Consider the following 26,330-nt stretch of genomic DNA (forward strand, 5'->3'; position numbering starts at 1 on the left):
TGCACTCTTAGTTGGCTTTCCACTGATTTTGCTGAAGGCATAAAATTGAAGCTCAGGAGTCAATTTGAAGGAGCTGTTCAATAATGTTTACTCATTATTGATAACTGTCCAGATCCTACAAAATCACAGAGTTCAGATAATTCTATAAGCTGAACAATCAAGGTTTATCATGCAAAATTGTTTAAAAAAGACTGACTCAGTGGGGCAGATTGAGATTCTGACTGATGGAAACATAGAAACATAAAAAATAGGAGCAGGAGTAGGCCATTCGGCCCTTCGAGCCTGCTCCGCCATTCATTATGATCTTGGCTGATCATCCAACTCAGTAACCTGTTCCCGCTTTTGACCCATACCCTTTGATCCCCTTAGACCCAAGAGCTATATCTAACTCCTTCTTGAAAACATACAATGTTTTTGCCTCAACTGCTTTCTGTGGTAGCGAATTCCACAGGCTCACCACTCTCTGGGTGAAGAAATTTCTCCTCATCTCAGTCCTGAAAGGTTTACCCCGTATCCTTAGACTATGACCCCTGGTTCTGGACTCCCCCACCATCGGGAACATCCTTCCTGCATCTACCCTGTCAAGTCCTGTTAGAATTTTATAGGTTTCTATGAGATCCCCCCTCACTCTTCTAAACTCCAGCGGATATAATCCTAACTGACTCAATCTCTCCTCCAGATGAGCTAACTGTGGAAGACGTAGGTGATAGCAAAGGGCATATTAGTTTAGTTTAGTTTAGAGATACAGCACTGAAACAGGCCCTTCGGCCCACCGAGTCTGTGCCGACCATCAACCACCCATTTATACTAATCCTACACTAATCCCATATTCCTACCGCATCCCCACCTGTCCCTATATTTCCCTACCACCTACCTATACTAGGGGCAATTTATAATGGCCAATTTACCTACCAACCTGCAAGTCTTTTGGCTTGTGGGAGGAAACCGGAGCACCCGAAGGAAACCCACGCAGACACAGGGAGAACTTGCAAACTCCACACAGGCAGTACCCAGAATTGAACCCGGGTCGCTGGAGCTGTGAGGCTGCGGTGCTAACCACTGCGCCACTGTGCCGCCCCAACAACTTCTTTGTGAGGCCGTCGTGTTATGTGACTTAAGCTGGGCACTACGCTTGTATTTTGTAGATAGTTCTGAAGCATAGAATTTCTACTGACAATTCAATGATATGGAATTACAACTGTCCCTTTAGCACTTTAAGGGATCAAATTTCTTAAGAGTGAAGTTAGACACTGCATTTCTCATTCCTTGTGTTATCAAGAAAAATAGAGAATTGATTTAAGTTATGCAGATTCAGATTCAGATTTGTTTGTGTACACAATGGAAATGGTTTACTGCTTTGTGATAATGTCATATGCATTAAGTTATTATCAACTGACATTTACCATTGTCAAGGGCAAACCAATAAGATCAATATGAGTCAGTTTCTGTCCTCTCTACATGTACTGGTTCAGGCACTGAGATTGCACAGATTCAGAGCTCATGAGAATTTTTGTGTGTGTGTTTGCAGATCCCCAGACAAAATGGGAAATGGCTTCATGAAACCCAAGCAACTAAGGGAGCCAAGGAGCCAAGGAGTGAATCTTTCCATTAACAGTAACAACACAAAGCTTTGGAGAGACTCTGTTACTGGTGCAAATATTAAAGTTACAGCAGAATTCCTGCAAAGCAAATTACTGGAACTTGAATTGGAGAATAAAAGAAAAGATGACCAACTGCACGAGAAGGAGTGCAGGATACAAGAACTAGAAAACCAACTGATATGGCAGACCCAGAAAATTGCTGAAATCACAGAGGACCTACAAGCCAAATGCATTCAACTGAACAAACTGCAGGATGTAGTTAAAACTCAGTGTGGGGCCCCTTTTCAGTCATCACCTTCACCACTTAGATCTGCTAACAGAATTATGAATCAGTGCACCAGTTTGTTCAAAGACATTGGCAACAGAAGGAGAGGGGCTAAAGAGGGTGTGTCTGCAGAACCTACTACCAGGACGTATGACTCCAGCAGATTGCCGGAATTCTCTTTAGAAAGAGCCAGGGTTCGAAAAGATTCAGGGTAATGACACGCCTTTCACAGTTGCTTTGCATTGTATTTTTCAATGTGACAAGCACATACTATAGTAATGAAGTCTTTCTGTTTATTAATATTTTGATCATCCCAGAAATGTGTAAACAGCTGATTGGAGAAGAATCAATATCAGGTCATGGCGGGGGGTGGGGGGGGGGAGGTGGTGAGGGGGGCAGGGGGTGGGGGGTGGTGGTGGGGTAGAGTGCCCACTGTCTTGCCATCGCCATGCCATCTTGCCAGCGATGGGGAAGGTGGCAGAATGGATCTCCTGTCTGGTGGCCAATTGAGCCACTTAAGTGGCAAATTAAGAGTCTCTTGTCACCTCAGTTGGCATTTTACCAGCAGCAAGAGGGCCCTCCACCATCCTCTATCATGTGGGGAAACCGCCAAGTAAAGCCTGGCAGCCTCCCAGCGGGCTGGGCGCAGGTGGGGGGGGCCCTCCCATTCTGGCACTCTTTGGCCCACGGAAGTGTGCCCCACCCAGCGCCAATGGCCGCCACCACAGCAACGGCACCACCTGCCCTCACTAACCAACCCCCTCTCCGGGGCCTGCCTTCCTGGCGCCCCCAGGCTCCACTTACCTGGTTGGGAGGGCGCTACCCTTCCATGGCATCCTCTTCTTCCAGGTGCTGTCCCAGCAGTGACCACTGCCCCTGGTGGCACTGCTGAGAGTGTTGTGCTTCCGGCCCTCTGATTGGTTAATTTGATTAGTTGGCGGCTGCTGACAAGGTGTGGCCCTGGGCCCCACAGACCACTGAAGCAGGGTAGTCCCTGCTTTCGGGCCCATTAGCGGGACTCCCCGCCAGGAGAACAAAATTCAGTATGAGATATTTACAATCAAGGAATAATGATTATGTCACTAATAACAAAACTGGTTGAAATTATTCACCGCATTAGAGTTTCATGTGCAGAAATTGAGTACTAATGCTGAGAAACCTTTCATAATGAAAGCTAAGCAAACCTTATGCATTGCTTGTGCACTGGAAAGAAAGTACTCCCTGTTGTTACTATCTGTGCGTAAATCAGGTTTAACTTGTTGGGACAGATATTCCTCTTTTATGCTTGGAGGTAAATATTCCCCTCTATGGCATGGATAGAGGGAAATTGATTAGGGAGGATTGAACACCCGTGACGCAGCTTGCTGGATTTTCTGTCCATTTAAATTATTTACACTCAAGCGCAACAAAGGAAAGTTTATCCCTGTTCTTCAAAAAGTGCTTGTGACCCAAAAGGACAGCCGGATGAGGCCTTGCTTTAGCTTCATAAATAACAGCCTGTGAGATATTTATCACAAGTTGCTATCTCTCGTGTTTTTTGTATCAATTCTCTGGATGTGTGCGTCACTGGCAAGGCTGGCATTTATTGCCCACCCAAGGTGCCCTGAGGAAATGGTGTTGGTCCGCTTTCTTGAGCTGTTGCAATCTGTGTGACCTTATAGCAGTTTTAGACAACTGCACAGAATGCTAGGCCAACTCAGAGGGAAGTTCGTGTTAACATGGGACAGGAGTCACATATAGGCCAGACCGGGTAAGGATTACAGTTGAGTTTTTAGAACACTATGAGAGCTTCATGGTTACTTTTTACTGATACCAGCTTTGTATTGGCAGATTTCTTTTTAACTGAATTAAAATTCTCAACCTCCCATAGTGATATTTGAACTCACATTTTCTGGATTATTAGTCTAGCCCTCTGGTTTACTAATCCAGTAACATAACCTGCAGTGGTGGATCATACTGTGCCCCTCACTATCAGTCTCTTGTCCAGCAGGGATTACCTATGCATAATTCCACTCATACCTATCTGGGCACATCTGTAGTAATGACTTCATTTCTTTGAACTGTCATCTCAGGGGTCCCCCAAAGGGATTATACTTGACCTCCTTTTCCTGATTTACATGTTACCTGTTCGTGACAGCATCTGCCAAGCATGAAGTTAGCTTGCATATGGATGCTGATGATATCGAGCTCTACCTCTGCACCATTTCTGTCAGTCCTATAGCTGCATCAGACTGCCTGTCCAAAATCAAGGATCTGAAGTTCTGCAGCTCAGATTCCCATTTGGTGATTTACTCTGCTGTTGCCCCCACCCCAAATTGCAGGGACACGGTCATTTTCATTAATGGAGCTGGCAGCCCACATCTCTGGAGATGGAACAGAGGCACTTGGCCTGTCGGAAACACAAAGCAGGATGCTGCTATACTGAGGGATGATGCCAAGTTTGACAATTGATGTAGAAAAATAACTTACTTCCATGGCATTTGGATAACTTTGTTGAGGTCTTTAGGAGGCCCACAAGGGAACACCTGTCTGCTCGCAGCAGATTTGAGATTCACTGGGTCAAACAGGGGCAAACTGGGTAGAAATCCCAGAATAGCCCTGGAACAATTCCTAGACACCATGAGCAGGATTTTGTCTCTGGGGTTGGGAACCCAATGTTGGGACCATTTCTGGGTCCTGACCCTGCCCCAGGAGAGAAGTCGTCACAGCCGTGGTTTTTGCAGAGGCGGGCTGCTAATTGTATGGAGGGCAGGTTGAGCGGTCAATTAGTGGCCGTGGGTGCGGGATGGAGGAGGGACTGCTGAATTGTGGTCCTGATTCAAAGGCATTATGGCAGCCATTACTGAGGCAGCCATTTGGAAGTAGGAATGCAAGCACCAGGGCGACTGGAGAAGAGACAGAGGCCTGCCACCCAGGGCAGGGCTGCCCCTCACTTTGCTGATGCAGACCTTGAGGTGATGGTAGAGGCTGTTACAGAGAAGAGGGCGACACCTAGGCAAACAAAAGAGGCATCGCTGGAGGTGCCTGAAACTGAGCAGCAGAAATGTTGTGTGGAGGAATTGGGTGCAGTGCTGCAAGAGGTTTAATAACCTTCGCTCTGGCAAGGGGAGTGCAACGTGAGACCCTGATCGCAGGCTGCTGTGTATTCAACCTCCGGCATACACACCAGCTGAGGAGCTTGAGGGTGCAATGTGCTCCTTAACATGGGAGAAATGGAGAAATGTGTGCCCAGGATACTTACTGACCTCTCAGCAAGGCCCAGAGACCTAGCGCTATTGAGGACTTGGCAGCAGTACTACTTACAGCTTCTTATATCAGTGAGCCACTGGGATTGGTCAGAGAGGCCAGTAGTGTCTTAGTTCTCTCACTTTTGCCATTACAGAAGAAGAGGGCACATAATCTGTGGGAGAGGGTTCATGCAGGAGGAGGAGTGCCCCAGCTCGCCATCCTCACTGCCATGGAGGAGGCAGCAATGGAAATCACCAGGGTGGGCCCACAGGACCAAGTGGGTGGAGGAGAGATGGGAATACTTGGTGGAGATGTTGAAAAAATAATGAGATCTGTAGATGAAGGGGATGCACTCCTTCCTGTCTGACAGCATGCCAATGCCTCAGCTGCATTGGGAAACCTCAGCATTCACGAGGCTTCTGCTGTCAAAGGCTAGCTTTCATGATCTCCTTCTTATGTCTCCCACAGGGTCAGTCGTGGAAGGGAAACGTCTGAGTCCTGTGGCGACACTGGGGCCATCTCAGGAATCGGAGCCAGCAGAGCCAGCACTTTCACATCTTACAAGCGCACCCTCCACCAGTGCAGATACACTCATTACAGTGGGTCATCATGCGTGCTTGGAAAGGGTAGCACTGGGTGAAGAGCACGGCATGAGAGTGCAGGAGGAGATGAGAGAGGCAGAGGCAGCTATGAGCAGTCTTCCCATGAAGCATGGAGGACAGACGCAGCCATGCTTGGCTGGGCGCAGATGCAGGGCCTCATGAGTTACAAGAAAGGAGGCTGTACTTAGACTAGCAGAAACAGATGAGTACCCACCTGTCTGTGTTTCCTGAGGCAGTTCAGGGTCATGGGTTGAGAATGACAGAGTCCATTCAGTTCATGTGTGCCACCATGGCTCAGGGTTTTGAACGCATGAGCTCCTAGCCATATGCAGCAGCACTCAGAGTAGATGTAGGATCTGTGCACTGACGTCCACGGAATGGATGCAACACTCTGTAGCATGGAATGGTCAGTGGCGCAATAATGCATGGTGTGGATTCCAGTTGAGCGTCAGCTGGTGGTTCCTTCCAGCCATCCGGAGCGTTGTCAAAGGGCTGAGGCAGTCACCAATGAGGGTACCACTCCTCACAGGGCGCCATTATCGTCATCGGCCTCCTTGACCCCTCTGACCGAGGGACCATCTACGCAGCAGAGCCCAGTGACAGAGGCTGCCCCTGCATTGTTGCCAGTGCCGCAGCCTTTGGCGGTGCCTCCACGATGATGTGGAGTGCCACGGGCATCTCAGCTGCAAGCAGATACAAGTGAGCAGGCTTCCTGCACCTCATCCGAGGCCACAAGAGGAGCTTAGAATTGGCTTAGGAGGCCACCGCGTCAGGCAGAGGCCTGAGTGGGTCATTGGGGTTTGTTTCACTTGTAAATGTGAACTTTATTACTTTTGGAACACACTGTAAGTATTGAGACATGACTCCCAGATGTGTGAGCGTCCATTTTTTTATGACGAAACTCAAAAAGTGGGATGAAATGGCGAAGGGAAGCAAAGGTCTTTGAAGGGGGACAGTGACACTACGGGACAGAGAGGCATCTTTCATTTGCAGTAAGAATGGATCCATTCGAGGTTGCGTCTTCAATGAAAGTGTTCGCATAGGCAGCTCAAAGTGAGTTCTAGAGCATACAGTCCTCCTGGGTTAGAAGGGCTCAGCTGAAATGTGCCTGGGTCAGATGTTCACTGACCTTGACAGCATCCTGATGAGACCCTCAAATCCTGCGCCGGACCTGGGCCACCTCCCTGCATTCTGCTCTGCATCTTCCCCCCTCCTCTTCCTACTCCTCTTCAACCTCCCACTCCTCCTCTTCCTCAGATGAGCTGCTGCTCCAGAGCCTCACCCTCTACACACCCCTGGAGGGCCATGTTATGGAAAGTGCAGCAGACCACTGCAATGCACGAGATCTGTGCAGCAGTGTACTGCAGGGCGCCAGCCAACCAGACTGGGCACTGGAACTGCATATTCAGGAGCCTGATGGCCTGCTCAGTGGTGGTCCTTGTGAGCAGATGACTTTGGTTGTAGCACCTCTGTACCTCTGTCTCCAGCTCGCATAAAGAGGTGAGTAGCCATCTCTCAAGGCATATCCATCCATGATGTTTGGGCAGTGGCATGAATAGTGGCGGCACCCTGGACTGCCAAAGGATGAAGGCATCATGACAGTTGCCAGGTGGTGAGCGCATACATGCATAAAGCTGTTGTTGTGGTCGCAGACCAGCTAAACACTGAGATAGTGGAAGCCCTTTCTGTTAATGAACCTCGCTGGCTACTCACTCGGTGCCTTGATGGCCACATCTGTACATGATGCCCTGTACCTGCGAGAATACAGTGATGAAGGCAAATCCCACTGCCGTTTGTGCCTGCGAGGCCTCATCTGTGTGACATTGTATGTACCGGCCAGCTTTCGCAAACAGGGCGTCAGTGATCTGTGATGTGCAATGGTGTGCTGCCGGGTGAGAGACTCCACTAAGGTCCACAGCTGATCCTCAGAAGAAGCCAAAGATGAAGAAGTTCAAGGCCACAGTGTCTTTGACGACTATTGGCAGGGCATGGCGAGTAGTGCTGCAAGGTGTGAGGTCTTTGGCGATGAGGGCATAAATCTCAGTGACCATCTGCCTAGATTGGTGCTAATTCTCCGACACATCCAGGTAGCTTTATCTTTGGTGGTACACACGATACTGTGGTTATGGCCTCCAATGCCTTCCTGCCCCTTCTCTCTATTTCCTCCTCATGCCCAGGCTCTGCCTCTGCTTCTGAGGATGTCGATCCTCATCGCCGCTCAACCTAATATCTGCGAACTGTAATCCCATCGCCAGCTCTTGCCTTACTTGTGTTCAGCTACACTCATAATAATTTCTGGAGCCCACAGAAACCCCATTATGGCTCCACGATGCCAGGAGGGTCACAAACCCCTCCAATGGCACCTGTGTGCCAAGGATTGAGTGCCCCTTTCAGCCGTACTCCCTTTTATGGGCCCACCTAATATTATGATGCTGCCATGACTGGCTCCCCACTGTGTTGCCGCATCCATGCACCCGGTCTGTCCCTGATCCAATGTGCAACATGTGCGCCCGCACCTAAATCCCAAACTGGCCCTCAATGAGCCGACAATAAGCTGTTAACAACATCAATTGGCCTCATTTCCATATCAGGTGGGTTACCAGGGCCCACCTACACACCAATCCTGAGCAAAATCGCCAGTGGCAGGAACAGCAATGTAAAGCCAGCATGCTGGCCGGTGCGCTAATTTTCACGCCTGTTCGCCTCAGCACACTCCTCTATCTGGACCTAAAGATTCTGCCCCATTATTCCCAGACCCAGAAAACTGATGCCATGGATTTTAGTGCTCACCACAGATATTAAGCCCATCCCTGGCCTCTCACTCCAGTTTAAAAAAGAATCTAAACAACCTCGGTGTCCTGGTCAATGTCGAGCCAAGCTTTAAATCTCTTATTTTCCCTATCACCAGGGTTACTTATTTTCAATTCCTCATTCATGTCTGCCTCTGCTGCCATCTTAGTACCACTACTGTTGAAAATCTTTTGTCATGTTTTTTGTCATCTCAAAACTCAGTTTTACCTTGCTGGCCATTTTTTGTCCATACTCTATAAACCCCAACTTCTCTAAAATGCAGTTGTTTGTATCCTATCCCACACTCTTACTTACATATGTCACTTCCTTTGTCATGTCATACACTGGCTCCATATCCTTCAACATGCTGAATTTAAAATACTAGCTCTCATCTTCAAGTCTCTCCATATTCTTAAATAGAAACAGAAAATACTGGAAATACTCAGCAGGTCTGGCAGTATCTGTGGAGAGAGAAACAGAGTTAACATTTCTGGTTGATAACCTTTCATCAGAACTTGGAAAACTTAGAAATAGGTTTTAAGCAAGTGAAAGGGGGGAGAGTAGGAAGAAGAACAAAAGGAAATGTCTGTGATCTGATGGAAGACAGGAGAGACTAAATGGCAAAAAGGTTGGTGGTGTAAGGCCAAAGGGAGTGGTAATAGGACAAGTAAAGAAACAAAAGATGGATCTAGAGGAGGTGTGAATGGCAGAATCATGAACAGCTGCTGTCCAAAAACAAAAAGAGAAAAACAAGAGAGAAAAGGAGAGTAAAAACCAACAAATAAAAATGAAACCAAATGGGCACAGAGGTTATGATCTAAAATTGTGGACTCAATTTTGAGTCCAGAAGGCTGTAAAGTGCATGGTCGAAAGATGTGATGTTCCTCGAGCTCTCATTGAGCTTTATTGGAACAGTGTAGGAGGCCGAGGTCAGAGAGGTCAGAGTGGGAGCAAAGTGGAGAATTAAATGACAGGCGACCGGAAGCTCAGGGTCAAGCTTGTAAACTGAACGGAGGTATTCCACAAAGCGGTCACCCAATCTACGTTTTGTCTCCACAATGTAGAGGAGACTGCATGTTGAGCAGTGAATATAGTGTACTGAATTGAAAGAAGTACAAGTAAATCATTGTTTCACTTGGAAGGAATGTTTGCGCCTTGGAGGATGAGAAGGGAGGAGGTAAAAGGGCAGGTGTTGCAACTGCTGCACTTGCATGGAAAAGTGCCATGGGAAGGGGGGGGGGGGTGGTGGAATTGAGGTGTGGACCAGGATGCTGTGGAGGAAACTGCCTCTTCAGAAGGCTTAAAGTGGATGGGAGGGGAAGATGTGATCTGTGGTGGCATCTCGGTGGAGGTGGTGGAAATGGTGGAGGTTGGTGGGGTGGAAGGTGAGAACAAGGAGAACCCTATCATGATTCTGAGAGGGAGGGGAAGGGGTGAGAGCAAAAGCAGAAATGGAACTGATATAGTCGGGGACCCTATCAACCATGGTGGAGTGGAGACCTCAGTTGAGGAAAATGGAAGAAATATCTGAAGCACTGAAGGGTCAAGGATGTCTCTGAACGGACAGGGGGCATTCTGAAGAGGGAGGGTGAACAGCCCGAGGTTGTGGTACACATCGGTACCAATGACATAGGCAGGAAGAGTGACGAGGTCCTGCAGGGGGAGTTTAGGGAGTTAGGTAGAAAGTTAAAAGACAGGACCTCTAGGGTTGTAATCTTGGGATTACTCCCTGTGCCACGTGCCAGTGAGGCTAGAAATAGGCAGATAGTGCAGCTAAACACGTGGCTGAACAACTGGTGTAGGAGGGAGGGTTTCAGATATCTGGATCATTGGGATTTCTTCAGGGACAGGTGGGACCTGTACAAGAAGGACGGGTTGCATCTAAACTGGAGGGGCACAAATATCCTGGCTGCGAGGTTTGCTAGCGTCACTCGGGAGGGTTTAAATTAGTGTGGCAGGGGGGTGGGAACCAGAGCAGTAGGACAGCAGGTGAAATAAATGAGGGGGATCCAGTAAATAAGGCCAGAAAGACTAAGAGGAAGAGCAGGCAGGGAGATGCTGCTGAGCACAGTGGGACTGGTGGTCTGAAGTGCATTTGTTTCAATGCAAGAAGTATAACAGGTAATGCAGATGAACTTAGAGCTTGGATTAATACTTGGAACTATGATGTTGTTGCTATTACAGAGACTTATTGGCAGCTAAATGTTCCAGGATTTTCGAAGCTACAGGCAGGATAGAGGGGATGTAAAAGGGGTGGGAGAATTGCATTACTGGTTAAGGAGAATATCACAGCTGTACTGCGGGAGGAAACCTCGGAGGGGTCGTGCAGCGAGGCAATATGGGTGGAGCTCAGGAATAGCACGGGTGCAGTTGAGGGTTTACTACAGGCCTCCCAACAGCCAGCGGGAGGTAGAGGAGCAGATATGTAGACAGATTTTGGAAAGATGTAAAGGTAATAGGGTTGTAGTGGTGGGTGATTTTAACTTTCCCGATATTGACTGGGACTCATTTAGTGCTGGAGGCTTGGATGGGGCAGAATTTGTAAGGAGCATCCAGGAGGGCTTCTTGAAACAATATGTAGATAGTCCAACTAGGGATGGGGCCGGACTGGACCTGGTATTGGGGAATGAACTCGGCCAGGTGGTCGAAGTTTCAGTAGGGAAGCATTTCGGGAACCGTGACCATAATTCCGTAAGTTTTAAGGTCCTTGTGGATAAGGATAAGAGTAGTCCTCGGGTGAAGGTGCTAAAATGGGGGAAGGCTAATTATAACAATATTAGGAACTGAAGAATTTAGATTGGGGCGGCACAGTGGCGCAGTGGTTAGCACTGCAGCCTCACAGCTCCTGCGACCCCGGTTCAATTCTGGGTACTGCCTGTGTGGAATTTGCAAGTTCTCCCTGTGTCTGCGTGGGTTTTCTCCGGGTGCTCCGGTTTCCTCCCACAGCCAAAAGACTTGCAGATTGGGAGGTAAATTGGCCATTATAAATTGCCCCATGTATAGGTAGGTGGCAGGGAAATATAGGGACAGGTGGGGATGTGGTAGGAATATGGGATTAGTGTAGGATTAGTATAAATGGGTGGTTGATGGTCGGCACAGACTCGGTGGGTCGAAGGGCCTGTTTCAGTGCTGTATCTCTAAACTAAACTAAACTAAACATCTGGCATGTGGGAATCTTTCAAACGTCAGTTGATTAGAATCCAGGACCAGCATATTCCTGTGAGGAAGAAGGATAAGTTTGGCAAGTTTCGGGAACCTAAGATAACGAGGGATATTGTGAGCCGAGTCAAAAAGAAAAAGGAAGCATTTGTAAGGGCTGGAAGGCTGGGAACAGACAAAGCCCTTGAGGAATATAAAGGCAGTAGGAAGGAACTTAAGCAAGGAGTTAGGAGGGCTAAAAGGGGTCATGAAAAGTCATTGGCAAACAGGATTAAGGAGAATCCCAAGGCTTTTTATACGTATATAAAGAGCAAGAGGGTAACCAGGGAAAGGGTTGGCCCACTCAAGGACAGAGATGGGAATCTATGTGCGGAGCCAGAGGAAATGGGCGAGGTACTTAATGAGTACTTTGCATCAGTATTCACCAAAGAGAAGGACTTGGTGGATGATGAGTCTAGGAAAGGGAGTGTAGATAGTCTGGGTCATGTTGTTATCAAAAAGGAGGAGGTGTTGGGTGTCTTGCAAAGCATTAAGGTAGATAAGTCCCCAGGGCCTGATGGGACCTACCCCAGAATACTGAGGGAGGCAAGGGAAGAAATTGCTGGGGCCTTGACAGAAATCTTTGTATCCTCATTGGCGACAGGTGAGGTCGCAGAGGACTGGAGAATAGCCAATGTTGTTCCTTTGTCTAAGAAGGGTAGCAAGGATAATCCAGGAAGTTATAGGCCGGTGAGCCTTACGTCAGTGGTAGGGAAATTATTAGAGAGGATTCTTCGGGAGAGGATTTACTCCCATTTGGAAACAAATGAACGTATTAGCGAGTGGCAGCATGGTTTTGTGAAGGGGAGGTCGTGTCTCACTAACTTGATTGAGTTTTTTGAGGAAGTGACGAAGATAATTGATGAAGGAAGGGCAGTGGATGTTGTCTATGTGGACTTCAGTAAAACTTGTGACAAGGTCCCTCATGGCAGACTGGTACAAAAGGTGAAATCACACGGGATCAGAGGTGAGCTGGCAAGATAGATACAGATATAAAAGCAAAATACTGCGGATGCTGGAAATCTGAAATAAAAACAAGAAATGCTGGAACCACTCAGCAGGTCTGGCAGCATCTGTGAAAAGAGAAGCAGAGTTAACGTTTCGCGTCAGTGACCCTTCATCGGAACTGACAAATATTAGAAAAGTCACAGGTTATAAGCAAGTGAGGTGGAGGTGGGGCAAGAGATAACAAAGGAGAAGGTGCAGATTGGACCAGGCCACATAGCTGACCAAAAGGTCACGGAGCAAAGGCAAACAATATGTTAATGGTGTGTTGAAAGACAAAGCATTAGTACAGATTAGGTGTTAATACACTGAATATTGAACAGCAGCAAGTGCAAACCTGAAAAAAAACAGTGGGTAAACAAACTGAACAAACTAAGTTGAAATGAAATAAATGCAAAAAAAAGATTGGAAAAATGTAAAAAAGAATGGGGAAAAAAAGGAAGAAAAAATAACTAAAAATGAAAGTAAAATGGGGGGCTGTCATGCTCTGAAATTATTGAACTCAATGTTCAGTCCGGCAGGCTGTAGTGTGCCTAATCGGTAGATGAGATGCTGTTCCTCGGGCTTGCGTTGATGTTCACTGAAACACTGCAGCAATCCCAGGACAGAGATCTGAGCATGAGAACAGGGGGGAGTGTTGAAATGGCAAGCAACCGGAAGCTCAGGGTCCTGCTTGCGGACTGAGCGGAGATGTTCCGCAAAGCGGTCACCCAGTCTGCGATTGGTCTCCCCAATGTAGAGGAGACCACACTGTGAGCAGCGAATACAGTATACTACATTGAAAGAAGTACAAGTAAATCGCTGCTTCACCTGAAAGGAGTGTTTGGGGCCTGGGATAGTGAGGAGAGAGGAGGTAAATGGGCAGGTATTACACCTCCTGCGATTGTAGGGGAAGGTGCCATGGGACGGGGACGAGGTGGTGGGGGTAATGGAGGAGTGGACCAGGGTGTCGCGGAGGGAACAATCCCTTCAGAATGCTGACCGGGGAAGGGAGGGGAAGATGTGACTGGTAGTGGCATCACGCTGGAGGTGGCGGAAATGGCGGAGGATGATCCTTTGGATATGGAGGCTGATGGGGTGAAAAGTGAGGACAAGGGGAACCCTGTCACGGTTCTGGGAGGGAGGGAAAGGGGTGAGGGTAGAGGTGCGGGGAATGGGCCGGACACGGTTGAGGGCCCTGTCAACCACAGTGGAGGGAAATCCTCGGTTGAGAAAAAAGGAGGTCATATCAGAAGCACCATCATGGAAGGTAGCATCATCAGAGCAGATGCGTCGGAGACGGAGAAACTGGGAGAATGGAATGGAGTGCTTACAGGAGGTAGGGTGTGAAGAAGTGTAGTCGAGGTAGCTGTGGGAGTCAGTGGGCTTATAATGGATATTAGTAGACAACTTATCCCCAGAGATGGAGACAGAGAAGTCGGGAAGTGTCAGAGATGGACCATGTAAAGGTGAGAGAAGGGTGGAAATTAGAAGCAAAGTTGATAAGGTTTTCCAGTTCGGGGCGGGAGCAGGAAATGGCACCGATACAGTCATCAATGTACCGGAAAAGGAGTTGGGGGAGGGGGCCTGAGTAGGACTGGAACAAAGAATGCTCGACATATCCCACAAAAAGACAGGCATAACTAGCATAAGATAGATACAGAACTGGCTCGGTCATAGAAGTAGCAGTGGAAGGGTGCTTTTGTGCATGGAGGGCTGTGACTAGTGGTGTTCAACAGGGATCAGTGCTGGGACCTTTGCTGTTTGTAGTATATATAAATGATTTGGAGGAAAATGTAGCTGGTCTGATTAGTAAGTTTGCGGACGACACAAAGGTTGGTGGAGTTGCGGATAGTGATGAGGATTGTCAGAGGATACAGCAGGATATAGATTGGTTGAAGACTTGGGCAGAGAAATGGCAGATGGAGTTTAATCCGGACAAATGTGAGGTAATGCATTTTGGAAGCTCTAATACAGGTGGGAAGTATACAGTAAATGGCAGAACCCTTAGGAGTATTGACAGGCAGAGAGATCTGGGCGTACAGGTCCACAGACCACTGAAAGTGGCAACGCAGGTGGATTAGGTAGTCAAGAAGGCATACTGCATGCTTGCCTTCATCGGTCGGGGCATAGAGTATAAAAATTGGCAAGTCATGTTGCAGCTGTACAGAACTTTAGTTCGGCCACACTTAGAATATTGCGTGCAATTCTGGTCGCCACACTACTAGAAGGATGTGGAGGCTTTGAAGAGGGTACAGAAGAGGTTTGCCAGGATGTTGCCTGGTCTGGAGGGCATTAGCTATGAGGAGAGGTTGGATAAACTCGGATTGTTTTCACTGGAACGATGGAGGTGGAGGGGCGACATGATAGAGGTTTACAAAGTTATGAGTGCCATGGACAGTGTGGATAGTCAGAAGCTTTTTCCCAGGGTGTAAGAGTCAGTTACTAGGGGTCATAGGTTTAAGGTGCGAGGGTAATGTTTAGAGGGGATGTGCAAGGCAAGTTCTTTACAGAGAGGGTGGTGAGTGCCTGGAACTTGCTGCCGGGGGAGGTGGTGGAAGCAGGTTCGATAGCGACGTTTAAGAGGCATCTTGACAAATACATGAATAGGAAGGGAATAGTGGGATACGGTCCCCGGAAGTGCAGAAGGTTTTAGTTTAGACAGGCATCAAGATCGGCACAGGCTTGGAGGGCCGAATGGCCTGTTCCTGTGCTGTACTGTTCTTTGTTCTTTGTTTACTGTGTGGAAGGTGACATCGTCAGAACAGATGTGATGGAGACACTGTCCAGATTCCTTGCAAAGGGCACTGCACTGAATTGGATTTCGAATCACAACTATTTCTAGTACAGAAACCCATAGAAAGTCTGCGAGCAAGTGTCAGTGTAATGAATGCTTGGCACCGTTTGTTCACTGCTGATTGCAAAATCTGGCCCCTTACTTTGCTAAGGTATGACCTGCATTATCTGCTCCTATGTTGTAATTTCAGTATAATTGTTACAGCCAGGTGAGATGAGGGTCACAGGTCCCCTCTTGTCCTTCCTCTTCGTTGACCACAACAGGGTTTCTTCCTTTTTTAAACAGTGGATGTGCTTACCACCACAATGAGTGTTTTACCTTTTACCTTTAATGTGATCGTGAAAGAACTAATCGGACAGGTTTTCTTGAGTTTAAAGAAAGAGGTGAGTTTATTATCCTTAGAAATCTGAACCCGATCTAAATAAATCAATAAAAAATATGTTACACATTCATGCACACATTCACATGAAAATCACACATACACAAATAGATTACAGAGTGAAAAGTAGATTTTGTGGTTGGATTAGAGTCCAGAATAAATAAAAATTAAATACAGTCTGTGAGGTTGGATGATTCTGTGGTCTTCCGGCTGAAGTTGTATTCTTGAAGTCTTTGGCTAGTCAGAAAGCATTTTGTGGCTGGCCCATTTGGCTCAGGGTTTTCTTGGAGGCAAACTTGTAGGTAGCTCTCTTCCCCTGCTCTCTGTAGCAATCTGTAAGCTTGGAGGGTCCACAATTGCAGATGGTTTTCAAACTGGTGGTGTTATCTGGAGAGAGAGAGAGACAGAAGGAGGCATGCCACCTTTCTGTTGCTGCACAGGTCTCAGTAACTGTTTATCTCTCTTTGTTCAAGGTAACTCCCAGCTTTCACAGAGATGGACAGATGGTCACATGACTGCCTCAGTATATTCTCTGGAACCTTCTAATCAGATTCAATGTTTGGAATTGGCTCCCCATGCCCCTGGATGCCAGTATTTACACTTGGAGGGGTTTGCTCTTTCAAAGTCAATGTGTCAGGATGGCCTTAACTGCCATGCTATTGAAGAAATCTTAGGTAATTCAATCACTTAGAGAAAACCATTGTTTTGGGTTCAGTCTCATGAGACTCCAGTTGGAGGCCTTGGAATGTATAAAGGTGTTTCAGATGCAAATTGTTGTGGCCATCTTGGCTGTCAATTTTTTAAAAGTTAACTACAGGAATTTTCCCATTAAAAGTTTAATGTAAGTTTCCAGCCATTGAATTAATATTTCTCATTTGGCATATCGTTTTCTTGACAATAACGCATATAGTAAATTGGCCTATATTAATAAGAAGAGTTACAACTATATTGATGTCTAAATGGCGTCTGTCAATAGAATAAAAATCATGCCTCTCAATGCACTTTTTATTGGTAGTGATCATGAGTCATATATTCACATTCAGGCTGGAATTTAAGGCAGGTGGGGGTGTGAATTCTGATAGGATGACGGGGGTGCTGTGCCTGTTGCCTTGCTGTGGCAAGGAAATGGGAGGTGGCCTGCCTGCTCTTTGGCCAATTGAGGCCCTTAAGTGGCCAATTAGTGGTCACCTAAGGGCCTTTTCCCGCTGCTGAGGTTATTTCACCAGTGTCTGATGGGCACTTCGCGACCTGAAGAGGCTACCCAGGAATACCTGGCAGCCTCCTTGTGGGCTGGGGGAGGGCCCTCCTGATTGGGCACCCTGTGTGCAACGGTGGACTTGCCCTCAGTAGTACCTCCAGTGAACCACCTCTTTTGGAAGACTCCCCCTGTCCTCTCCATAAAACCCCACCCCCTCACTGGGGCCTGGCCAATTGATCCCGGTAAGTCCCAAACCCACTTACCTGTTCCGAGGCCAGCATGCATCATGGCTGTTTTGGCTGGGTGCAGTCACAGCAGTAGCCACTGCTCCCGGTGGTGCTGTTGGGACTGAAGAGTTGCAAGCCCTTTGATTAGCTGGAAGCTCTTGTGGGAGGGACTTCCTGCTTCAAGGGGGCAGAAGCCACTACTGCAGGAAATTAGTTGCCTGAGTCACATAAATTAGCGTCGTACCTTCAACGGCCGGAGGAGACAGGCTCGCCTGTGGCTTTCCAGCTGGTGGGTATGGCCACCGGCCTTATGAAATTCTGGCCTCATAGTGTGCCTAAACTCTTTCAAAGAGAAGAAAAGTGTAATGCAGGCTTATTGGAGACTGCTATAGAACAGTAGCTCTTAACATCACTTCAGTCTCCTGTATATGAGCAAAGCAGAGCTACAAAAAGCCATAAGGGTGTACTAGACATTTGATTTGCTGAAGCAGGATCCTGATGCTTAGAATTCTCAGGGAAGCTTTACTGTGTGCCCTTGGTAGCAACTGAATAGCAGCAAAGGTCTAAAGAGGATTAAATGATGAGAATGTACAGGACCCATCAGCAGGAAGAAAACTTGTGAAGACTTTGGACCTTACATATATCCCAGAAAACTTTCAGTGACTGAGTTGTTCTGGTCTACCATCACTTTGCCATGCGTGGATATGTTAAGCTAGCCAGTGATTTATCTTTTAACTTGATCAAAAGGTGCTGCTGTTTCTGCTTCCTTAAGATCCATGAAAATAAAACCAAGTTCAGCACTGTAGAAGCCTGCCATTTTTCATAATTAGTGCAGCAGTGCAGGGATCAGTCATCTAACTTACCATAATCTTCAGACCTTCAAATGTAGATTTTGACACAAAGCTGGAAGTATGTAGTTACTCTGGCACACTCCCACTGTAATTTTGGTGGGAGAGTGCTAAAAGTGAGGAAATTATGCTTGGACTCGGGTAACCTAGGTCCCAGCTTTACATCAGGGATTCTGTAAGTCTTGTAACAGGCAGAACCTTTGCCCAACCCTTGCATGGTCAGCAGCATAGAGGAGATGAAGGCATCCAAAACTGGAGGTTTCTGTTTCCCATCTCTAAAGGGGACTCACCATATTAGCAGTGGTTTGTCTGTACAATGTGTAGTGGGCCCTACCTGGTGGTCCAGGCCAGGATTGTGATCTAAACCCCTGAATAAAAAGGAGGAATGCCAAATATTTATTTAAATAAGGTCACTTATAAGGAGGGTTGCTGGTAGCAGTCAAAGTTCTTTCTGGGGCGAGACTCAGCATATCCCTTGGAACTGAGCAGAAGTAGTCCAATTTACCCATCTTGCCTGTACCAGTGCTAATTGTTCAACTGGAACTGCTAGCCCTTCAAATACTAGCATGTCTAATGTAATTCTGTTTCCCTGCCATATCCCATATGCTTTTCTATGCTTCCTTTTCAAATACTTATCCAGTTCTCCTTTAAATTAGGTAATAGGCTCTGGCACCATAGCCACTTGTGGTAAAATACTCCATATTCTAACAACTCTCTGCACGAAAAACAACCTTCTAACTTTGCCCATCATTCTTCTACTGATAAATTTTAGTTAATACCCCCTTGTGACTGAACAGTGAAAATAATAGGGTACATTTTTGACTCTGGCTCCTGACATGTGAAGCTCTGTGTCGGGAGTACTAAAGACAAAACTTACCCTAATCTTAGCAACTGTTTCAGTAGCATTATTGCAGGTGTGTTCTGAACCCATCATTGGCTGTGCACATGTTGTGCTGCAAAAAAGAAATTCCAGATAGTATAAAAAAGTAGGAAAATGTTATCACTAGGTTGAGTATTTTTTGAGTTTACAGAAAGGTCAATCTCCAAATGTATTAAGGAAACAGGAAATGATTTGATAAATGTGTGTTGCAGTTTGTAAAGCAGCAGATTTACGCATCAATTCTGTTTATTGAGCGTAATGGTTACCTAATTTAAGTACCTCATGGATTATTCTATTTATTCTTGTGAAATTCAATTCCGCTTATAATATTAAATATTAGGCCCAACAATCTTCAGCTGCTTCATCAATGGCCTTGTAAAAATGGTAAAAAGTCAAAGCTTCAGGCTCTTTATCTGAATGCACATAGCATTTGTAACAAGATAGATGAGCAGACGGCACAGATAGAAACAAATGAATATGATTTGATAGCTATCACAGAGACGTGGTTGCCGGATGACCAGGAGAGGAAATTCAATGTTCAAGGATATTCGACGTTCCAGAAGAATAGGCAGAAAGGAAAAGGAGGTGGGGTAGCTTTGTTGTTAAAGGAAGTGGTCAGTGCAGTTGTGAGCAATGATATAGGTGTAATAGATCGTGATGTAGAAGCAGTTTGGGTGGAAATAAGGAATAGCAAGAGAAAGAAATCGCGGGTGGGAGTGGTCTATAGGCCCCCGAGGAGTTGCCTCTCTGTATTTTGCATCGGGCTTCATGGTGGAGGACACTATAAATATCCCAACAATAATAAATGAGCAAGGTGTAAATGGGAGGGAGGAATTTGTAACAATCTCTATCATGAGGGAAAAGGTGCTAGACAAACTGATGGGACTGGAGGCAGACAAGTCGTCAGGACCTGATGGCCTGCATCCAAGGGTTTTAAAAGAAGTGGCTGCAGAGGTAGTGGAGGCATTGGTCATAATATACCAAAACTCACTGGATACCAGCAGATTGGAAAACTGCTAATGTGACACCCCTATTCAAGAAAGGAGGGAGTCAGAAAGCAGGAAATTATAGACCAATTAGCTTAACATCTGTCATTGGGAAAATGCTCGAGTCCATTATTAAGAAAGACATAGCAGGACATTTAGAAAAACATAATGCAATCCAACAGAGTCAACATGCTTTTATGAAAAGGAAATCATGTTTGATAAATTTGTTAGAGTTCTCTGAGGATTTTTTTTAGAATTAGAATTAGAACATTACAGCGCAGTACAGGCCCTTCGGCCCTCGATGTTGCGCCAACCTGTGAAACCATCTGACCTACACTATTCCATTTTCATCCATATGTCTATCCAATGACCACTTAAATGCCCTTAAAGTTGGCGAGTCTACTACTGTTGCAGGCAGGGCGTTCCACGCCCCTACTACTCTCTGAGTAAAGAAACTACCTCTAACATCTGTCCTATATCTATCACCCCTCAACTTAAAGCTATGTCCCCTCGTGTTTGCCATCACCATCCAAGGAAAAAGACTCTCGCTATCCACCCTATCTAACCCACTGATTATCTTATATGTCTCTACTAAGTCACCTCTCCTCCTCCTTCTCTCCAACGAAAACAACCTCAAGTCGCCTTAAGGGCGGCACAGTGGCGCAGTGGTTAGCACTGCAGCCTCACAGCTCCAGGGACCCGGGTTCGATTCTGGGTACTGCCTGTGTGGAGTTTGCAAGTTCTCCCTGTGTCTGCGTGGGGTTTCTCCGGGTGCTCCGGTTTCCTCCCACAAGCCAAAAGACTTGCAGGTTGATAGGTAAATTGGCCATTATAAATTGTCACTAGTATAGGTAGGTGGTAGGGAAATATAGGGACAGGTGGGGATGTTTGGTAGGAATATGGGATTAGTGAAGGATTAGTATAAATGGGTGGTTGATGGTCGGCACAGACTCGGTGGGCCGAAGGGCCTGTTTCAGTGCTGTATCTCTAATCTAATCCCTCAGCCTTTCCTCGTAAGACCTTCCCTCCATACCAGGCAACATCCTAGTAAATCTCCTCTGCACCCTTTCCAAAGCTTCCACATCCTTCCTATAATGCGGTGACCAGAACTGCACGCAATACCCCAGGTGCGGTCTCACCAGAGTTTTGTACAGCTGCAGCATGACCTCGTGGCTCCGAAACTCGATCCCCCTACTAATAAAAGCTAACACACCATATGCCTTCTTAACAGCCCTATTAACCTGGGTAGCAACTTTCAGGGATTTATGTACCTGGACACCAAGATCTCTCTGTTCATCTACACTACCAAGAATCTTCCCATTAGCCCAGTACTCTGCATTCCTGTTACTCCTTCCAAAGTGAATCACCTCACACTTTTCCGCATTAAACTCCATTTGCCATCTCTCAGCCCAGCTCTGCAGCCTATCTATGTCCCTCTGTACCCTACAACATCCTTCGGCACTATCCACAACTCCACCGACCTTAGTGTCATCCGCAAATTTACTAACCCACCCTTCTACACCCTCATCCAGGTCATTTATAAAAATGACAAACAGCAGTGGCCCCAAAACAGATCCTTGCGGTACACCACTAGAAACTAAACTCCAGGATGAACATTTGCCATCAACCACCACCCTCTGTCTGCTTTCAGCTAGCCAATTTCTGATCCAAATCTCTAAATCACCTTCAACCCCATACTTCCGTATTTTCTGCAATAGCCTACCGTGGGGAACCTTATCAAACGCCTTACTGAAATCCATATACACCACATCCACTGCTTTACCCTCATCCACCTGTTTGGTCACCTTCTCGAAAAACTCAATAAGGTTTGTGAGGCACGACCTACCCTTCACAAAACCGTGCTGACTATCGCTAATGAACTTATTCTTTTCAAGATGATTATAAATCCTGTCTCTTATAACCTTTTCCAACATTTTACCCACAACCGAAGTAAGGCTCACAGGTCTATAATTACCAGGGCTGTCTCTACTCCCCTTCTTGAACAAGGGGACAACATTTGCTATCCTCCAGTCTTCCGGCACTATTCCTGTCGACAGGATATAACAAGCAGAGTGGATAAAGGGGAACCAGTAGATGTAGTATATTTGGATTTTCAGAAGGCGTTCTATAAGGTGCCACATAGAAGGTTATTGCACAAAATAAGAGCTCAGGGTATTGGGAGTGATGTGTTGTCATGGATTGAGGACTGGCTAACACACAGAAGGCAGAGAGTCAGGATCAGTGGGTCTTTTTAAGGTTGAAAAGCCGTAACTAGTGGGATGCTACAAGGATCAGTCCTAGGGCCTCAGCTATTTACTATCTACATTAATGACTTTGAGGAAGATACAGAGTGTAATGTATGCAAATTTGCTGATGATACAAAAATAGGTGGGAAGGCATGTTGTGATGCGGACACAAAGAATCTGCAAAGAATCTGCATAGGTTAAGTGAGTGGGCAAAAACTTGGAGTTCAATGTGGGAAAGTGTGAGGTCATCCACTTTGGTAGGAAAAATAAAAAGATTATTTAGATGGAGAAAGACTACAAAATACTGCAGTACAGAGGGATCTGGGTGTTCTTGTACATGAAACACAAAAAGTTATCATGCAGGTGCAACAAGTAATTAGGAAGGCAAATGGAATTTTGGCCTTTATTGCCAGGGGGTTAGAGTTTAGAAATAGGGAAGTCTAGTTACAACTGTACAGGGTGTTGGCGAGGCCACACCTGGAGTACTGTGTACAGTTTTGGTCCCCGTATTTATGGAAGGGTATACTAGCATTGGAGGCAGTTCAGAACAGGTTCACTAGGCTGATTCCTGGCATGAAGGGGTTGTTTTATCAAGCACGGCTAAACAGGTTAGACCTTTATTCATTGGAGTTTAGAAGAATGAGAGGTGATCTTATTGAAACATATAAGATTTTAAGGGGGCTTGGCAGGGTAGATGTTGAGAATATCTTTCCACTGGTGGGGGAATCTCGAACTAAGGGACATAGTTACAAAAGAAGGGGCACACAAGAAGGAATTTCTTCTCTCAAAGAGTGGTGAATCTCTGGAATTCTCTACCTCAGAGAGTTATGGAGGCTCGGTCACTAAATGTATTTAAGGAGGAGGTGAATGGATTTTTGAAATCTCGGGGAGTCAAGGGTTATGCAGAGCAAGCCCGAAAGAGGAGTTGAGGCCTGGGACAGATCAGCCATGATTTTATTGAATGGTGGGGCAGGCTTGAAGGGCTGACTAGCCTACTTCTGCTCCTATTTCTTATGTTCTTATATTCTTCCTTCAATCATAAGGTCAGAAGTGGGGATGTTCGCTAATGATTGTACAATGTTCAGCACTATTTGTGACTCCTCAGATACTGAAGCAGTCCATGTAGAAATGCAACAAGACCTGGACAATATCCAGGCTTGGGCGGATAAGTGGCAAGTAACATTCGCGCCACACAAATGCCAGGCAGTGACCATCTCCAACAAGAGAGAATCTAACCATCTCCCCTTGACATTCAGTGGCATTACAATCGTTGAATCCCCCACCATCAACATCCTATGGGCTACCATTGACCAGAAACTGAACTGGAGTAGTCATATAAATACCGTGGCTACAAGAGCAGGTCAGGGGCTAGGAATCCTGTGGCGAGTAACTCCCCTCCTGACTCCCCAAAGCCTGTCCACCATCTACAAGGCACAAGTCAGGAGTGTGATGGAATACTCTCCACTTGCCTGGATGGGTGCAGCTCCAACAACACTCAAGAAGCTCAACACCATCCAGGACAAAGCAGCCCGCTTGACTGGCACCCCATCCACAAACAGCATGGGTTTATGAAAGGGAAATCACACTTAACAAATCTACGGGAGTTTTTTGAGGATGTAACTAGTAGAATAGATAAGGGAGAACCAGTAGATGTGGTGTATTTGGATTTTCAGAAGGCTTTTGATAAGATCCCACATAGTTAGTGTGCAACATTAAAGCACATGGGATTAGGGGTAATATACTGGCATGGATTGAGAATTGGTCAATAGACAGGAAACAGAGAGTAGGAATAAACGGGTCTTTTTCCGGGTAGCAGGCAGTGACTAGTGGGATATCACAGGGATCAGTGCTTGGGCCCAGCTATTCACAATGTATATTAACGACTTAAGTGAGGGCTCTAAATGTAACATTTCCAAGTTTGCAGACAACACAAAGCTGGGTGGGGGGGTGGGTGGGTGGGTACTGTGAGCTTTGAGGAGGATGCAAAGAAATTCCAATGTGATTAGCACAAGTTGCATGAATGGGCAAATGAATGGCAGATGCAGTATAATGTGGATAAATGTGAAGTTATCCACTTTGGTTGTAAAAACAGATAGACAGATTATTATCTGAATGGTGATAGATTGTGAAAGGGGGAGGTGCAACGAGACCTGGGTGTCCTTGCACACCAGTCTCTGAAAGCAAGCATTCAGGTGCAGCAAGCAGTTAGGAAGGTGAATGGTATGTTGGCCTTTATTGCAAGAGGATTTGAGTACAGGAGCAAGGTAGTCTTACTGCAGTCATACAGGGCCTTGGTGAGACCACATCTGGAGTATAGTGTGGAGTTTTGGTCTCCTTTTCTGAGGAAGGATGTTCTTGCCATGGAGGGAGTGCAAAGAAGATTTACTAGGCTGATTCCTGGGATGGCAGGATTGACATTGGGTTGACTAGGCTTATATTCACTAGAGTTTCGAAGACTAAGAGGAGATCTCCTAGAAACCTATAAAATTCTAACAGGACTAGACAGGCTAAATGCAGGAGGATGTTTCCGATGGCTGGGGAGTGCAGAACCAGGGGTCACAGCCTCAGGATACGGGGTATGCCATTTAGAACTGAGATGAGGAGAAGTTTCTTCACTCAGAGGGTGGTGAACCTGTGGAATTCTCTACCGCAGAGGACAGTGGAGGCCAAGTCATTGAGTATATTCAAGAAGGAGATAGATATATTTCTTAATCCCAAAGGGATCAAGGGATGTGGGGAGAAAGCGGGAACAGGGTACTCAATTAGACGATAAGCCATGATCTTTTTTGAATGGCGGAGCAGGCCCGAAGGGCCGAATGGCCTACTCCTCTTGTTTTCTATACTTCTGTTCACTCCCTCCACCACCGACGCACAGTGGCAGCAGTGTGTATCGTCTACAACATGCACTGCAGCAAAGCATTAAGGCTCCTTAGACAGCACCTTCCAAACCTGTGACCTCCACCAACTAGAAGGACAAGGGCAGCAAATACATGGGAACATCACCACCTGCAAGTTCCCCTCCAAGTCACACACCATCCTGACTTGGAACTATATCGCCGTTCCTTCGCTGTCGCTGGGTCAAAATCCTGGAACTCCCTTCCTAACAGCACTGTGGGTGTACATACCCCAAATGGACTGCAGCGGTTCAAGAAGGCAGCTTACCACCACCTTCTCAAGGGCAATTAGGGATGGGCAATAAATGCTGGCCTGGCCAGTGACGCCCACATCCCATGAATGAATAAAAAAAATTACATATTAAATTGAGGACACAGGGTTGGGAACCCTGAAAAGCCCATGTTAATTCAGTTTCAGAATGCTTTTAGTTGTTCCATTTAATTTATTACCAATAAAGGGATATGTATGCATGAACCTAATAAAGACATCAAGGGACAATGCCTAAGTGATGTTAACATGACTACGAAGAGCAATCTAGCCCTAACAGATGGTAGCCTGGACTGTGACAGAAGTCATAGATTTCCAGATTGATAACAGTTCTATCAATATTTATTTTATTCATTCATGGGAGTTTCTATGCTTTATATGCTGAGGAGCTGGAAGATGTAAAACAGAGGCACTACTTGGCCACGACTGAGAGAAGAGTGTAATTATACTATGACAAGTTTACATTGGCAGTTTCTACTATAAATGTGGATATAAGAATTTATAATTAAAAAAAGTCGACAGAAAAGTGTCAGAAAAACAAAACAGGAAGTGTGAAATAAGATTCTAAGTTGATCTAGTTGATCCCTCACAGAGTCACACACACGGCTGGATTTTGTGTTGGAGGCAGGGCTCCCGGCACCGGGCCGAAATAGGGGAAAGCCCACCTCTGCCTTTTCGTGCCCCCCCGGAGCTATCCTCCGATCTTTTTAGATCGAAGTTTCAGGAGCTGGGATCGCCATCCCATTAAAGACGGGGATCCCGCTTCCAGGAGCTGCTGGCCAGTCAAAGGGCTGGCAATTCAGCAGTATCAGCAGTGCCACTGGAAGCGGTGGCCACTGCCGGTACTGCAGAGGCCTGGATCTCAGGCCCAGTGCTGGAACCCCAGACCCAAGGTGAATGAGGTGGGGTCGCCGTGGACAGTCCGGAAGGCCCCAGAGA

General features: G+C 46.5%; 1 protein-coding gene across 1 annotated transcript in view; it reads left to right on the forward strand.

The window, feature by feature from the left end:
* The first annotated feature begins 1,541 nt into the window (after positions 1–1,541).
* Positions 1,542–26,330, forward strand: part of prkg2 (protein kinase cGMP-dependent 2) — a 126,756-nt gene continuing 101,967 nt past the window's right edge. Inside the window, exon 1 of the mRNA XM_068015103.1 lies at positions 1,542–2,077. Within this exon, the coding sequence (XP_067871204.1) occupies positions 1,542–2,077 (536 nt within the window). The remainder of the gene's footprint in view (positions 2,078–26,330) is intronic.

This window comes from Heterodontus francisci, chromosome 1 (assembly GCF_036365525.1).
Source record: "Heterodontus francisci isolate sHetFra1 chromosome 1, sHetFra1.hap1, whole genome shotgun sequence".
Lineage (NCBI taxonomy): Eukaryota > Metazoa > Chordata > Chondrichthyes > Heterodontiformes > Heterodontidae > Heterodontus > Heterodontus francisci.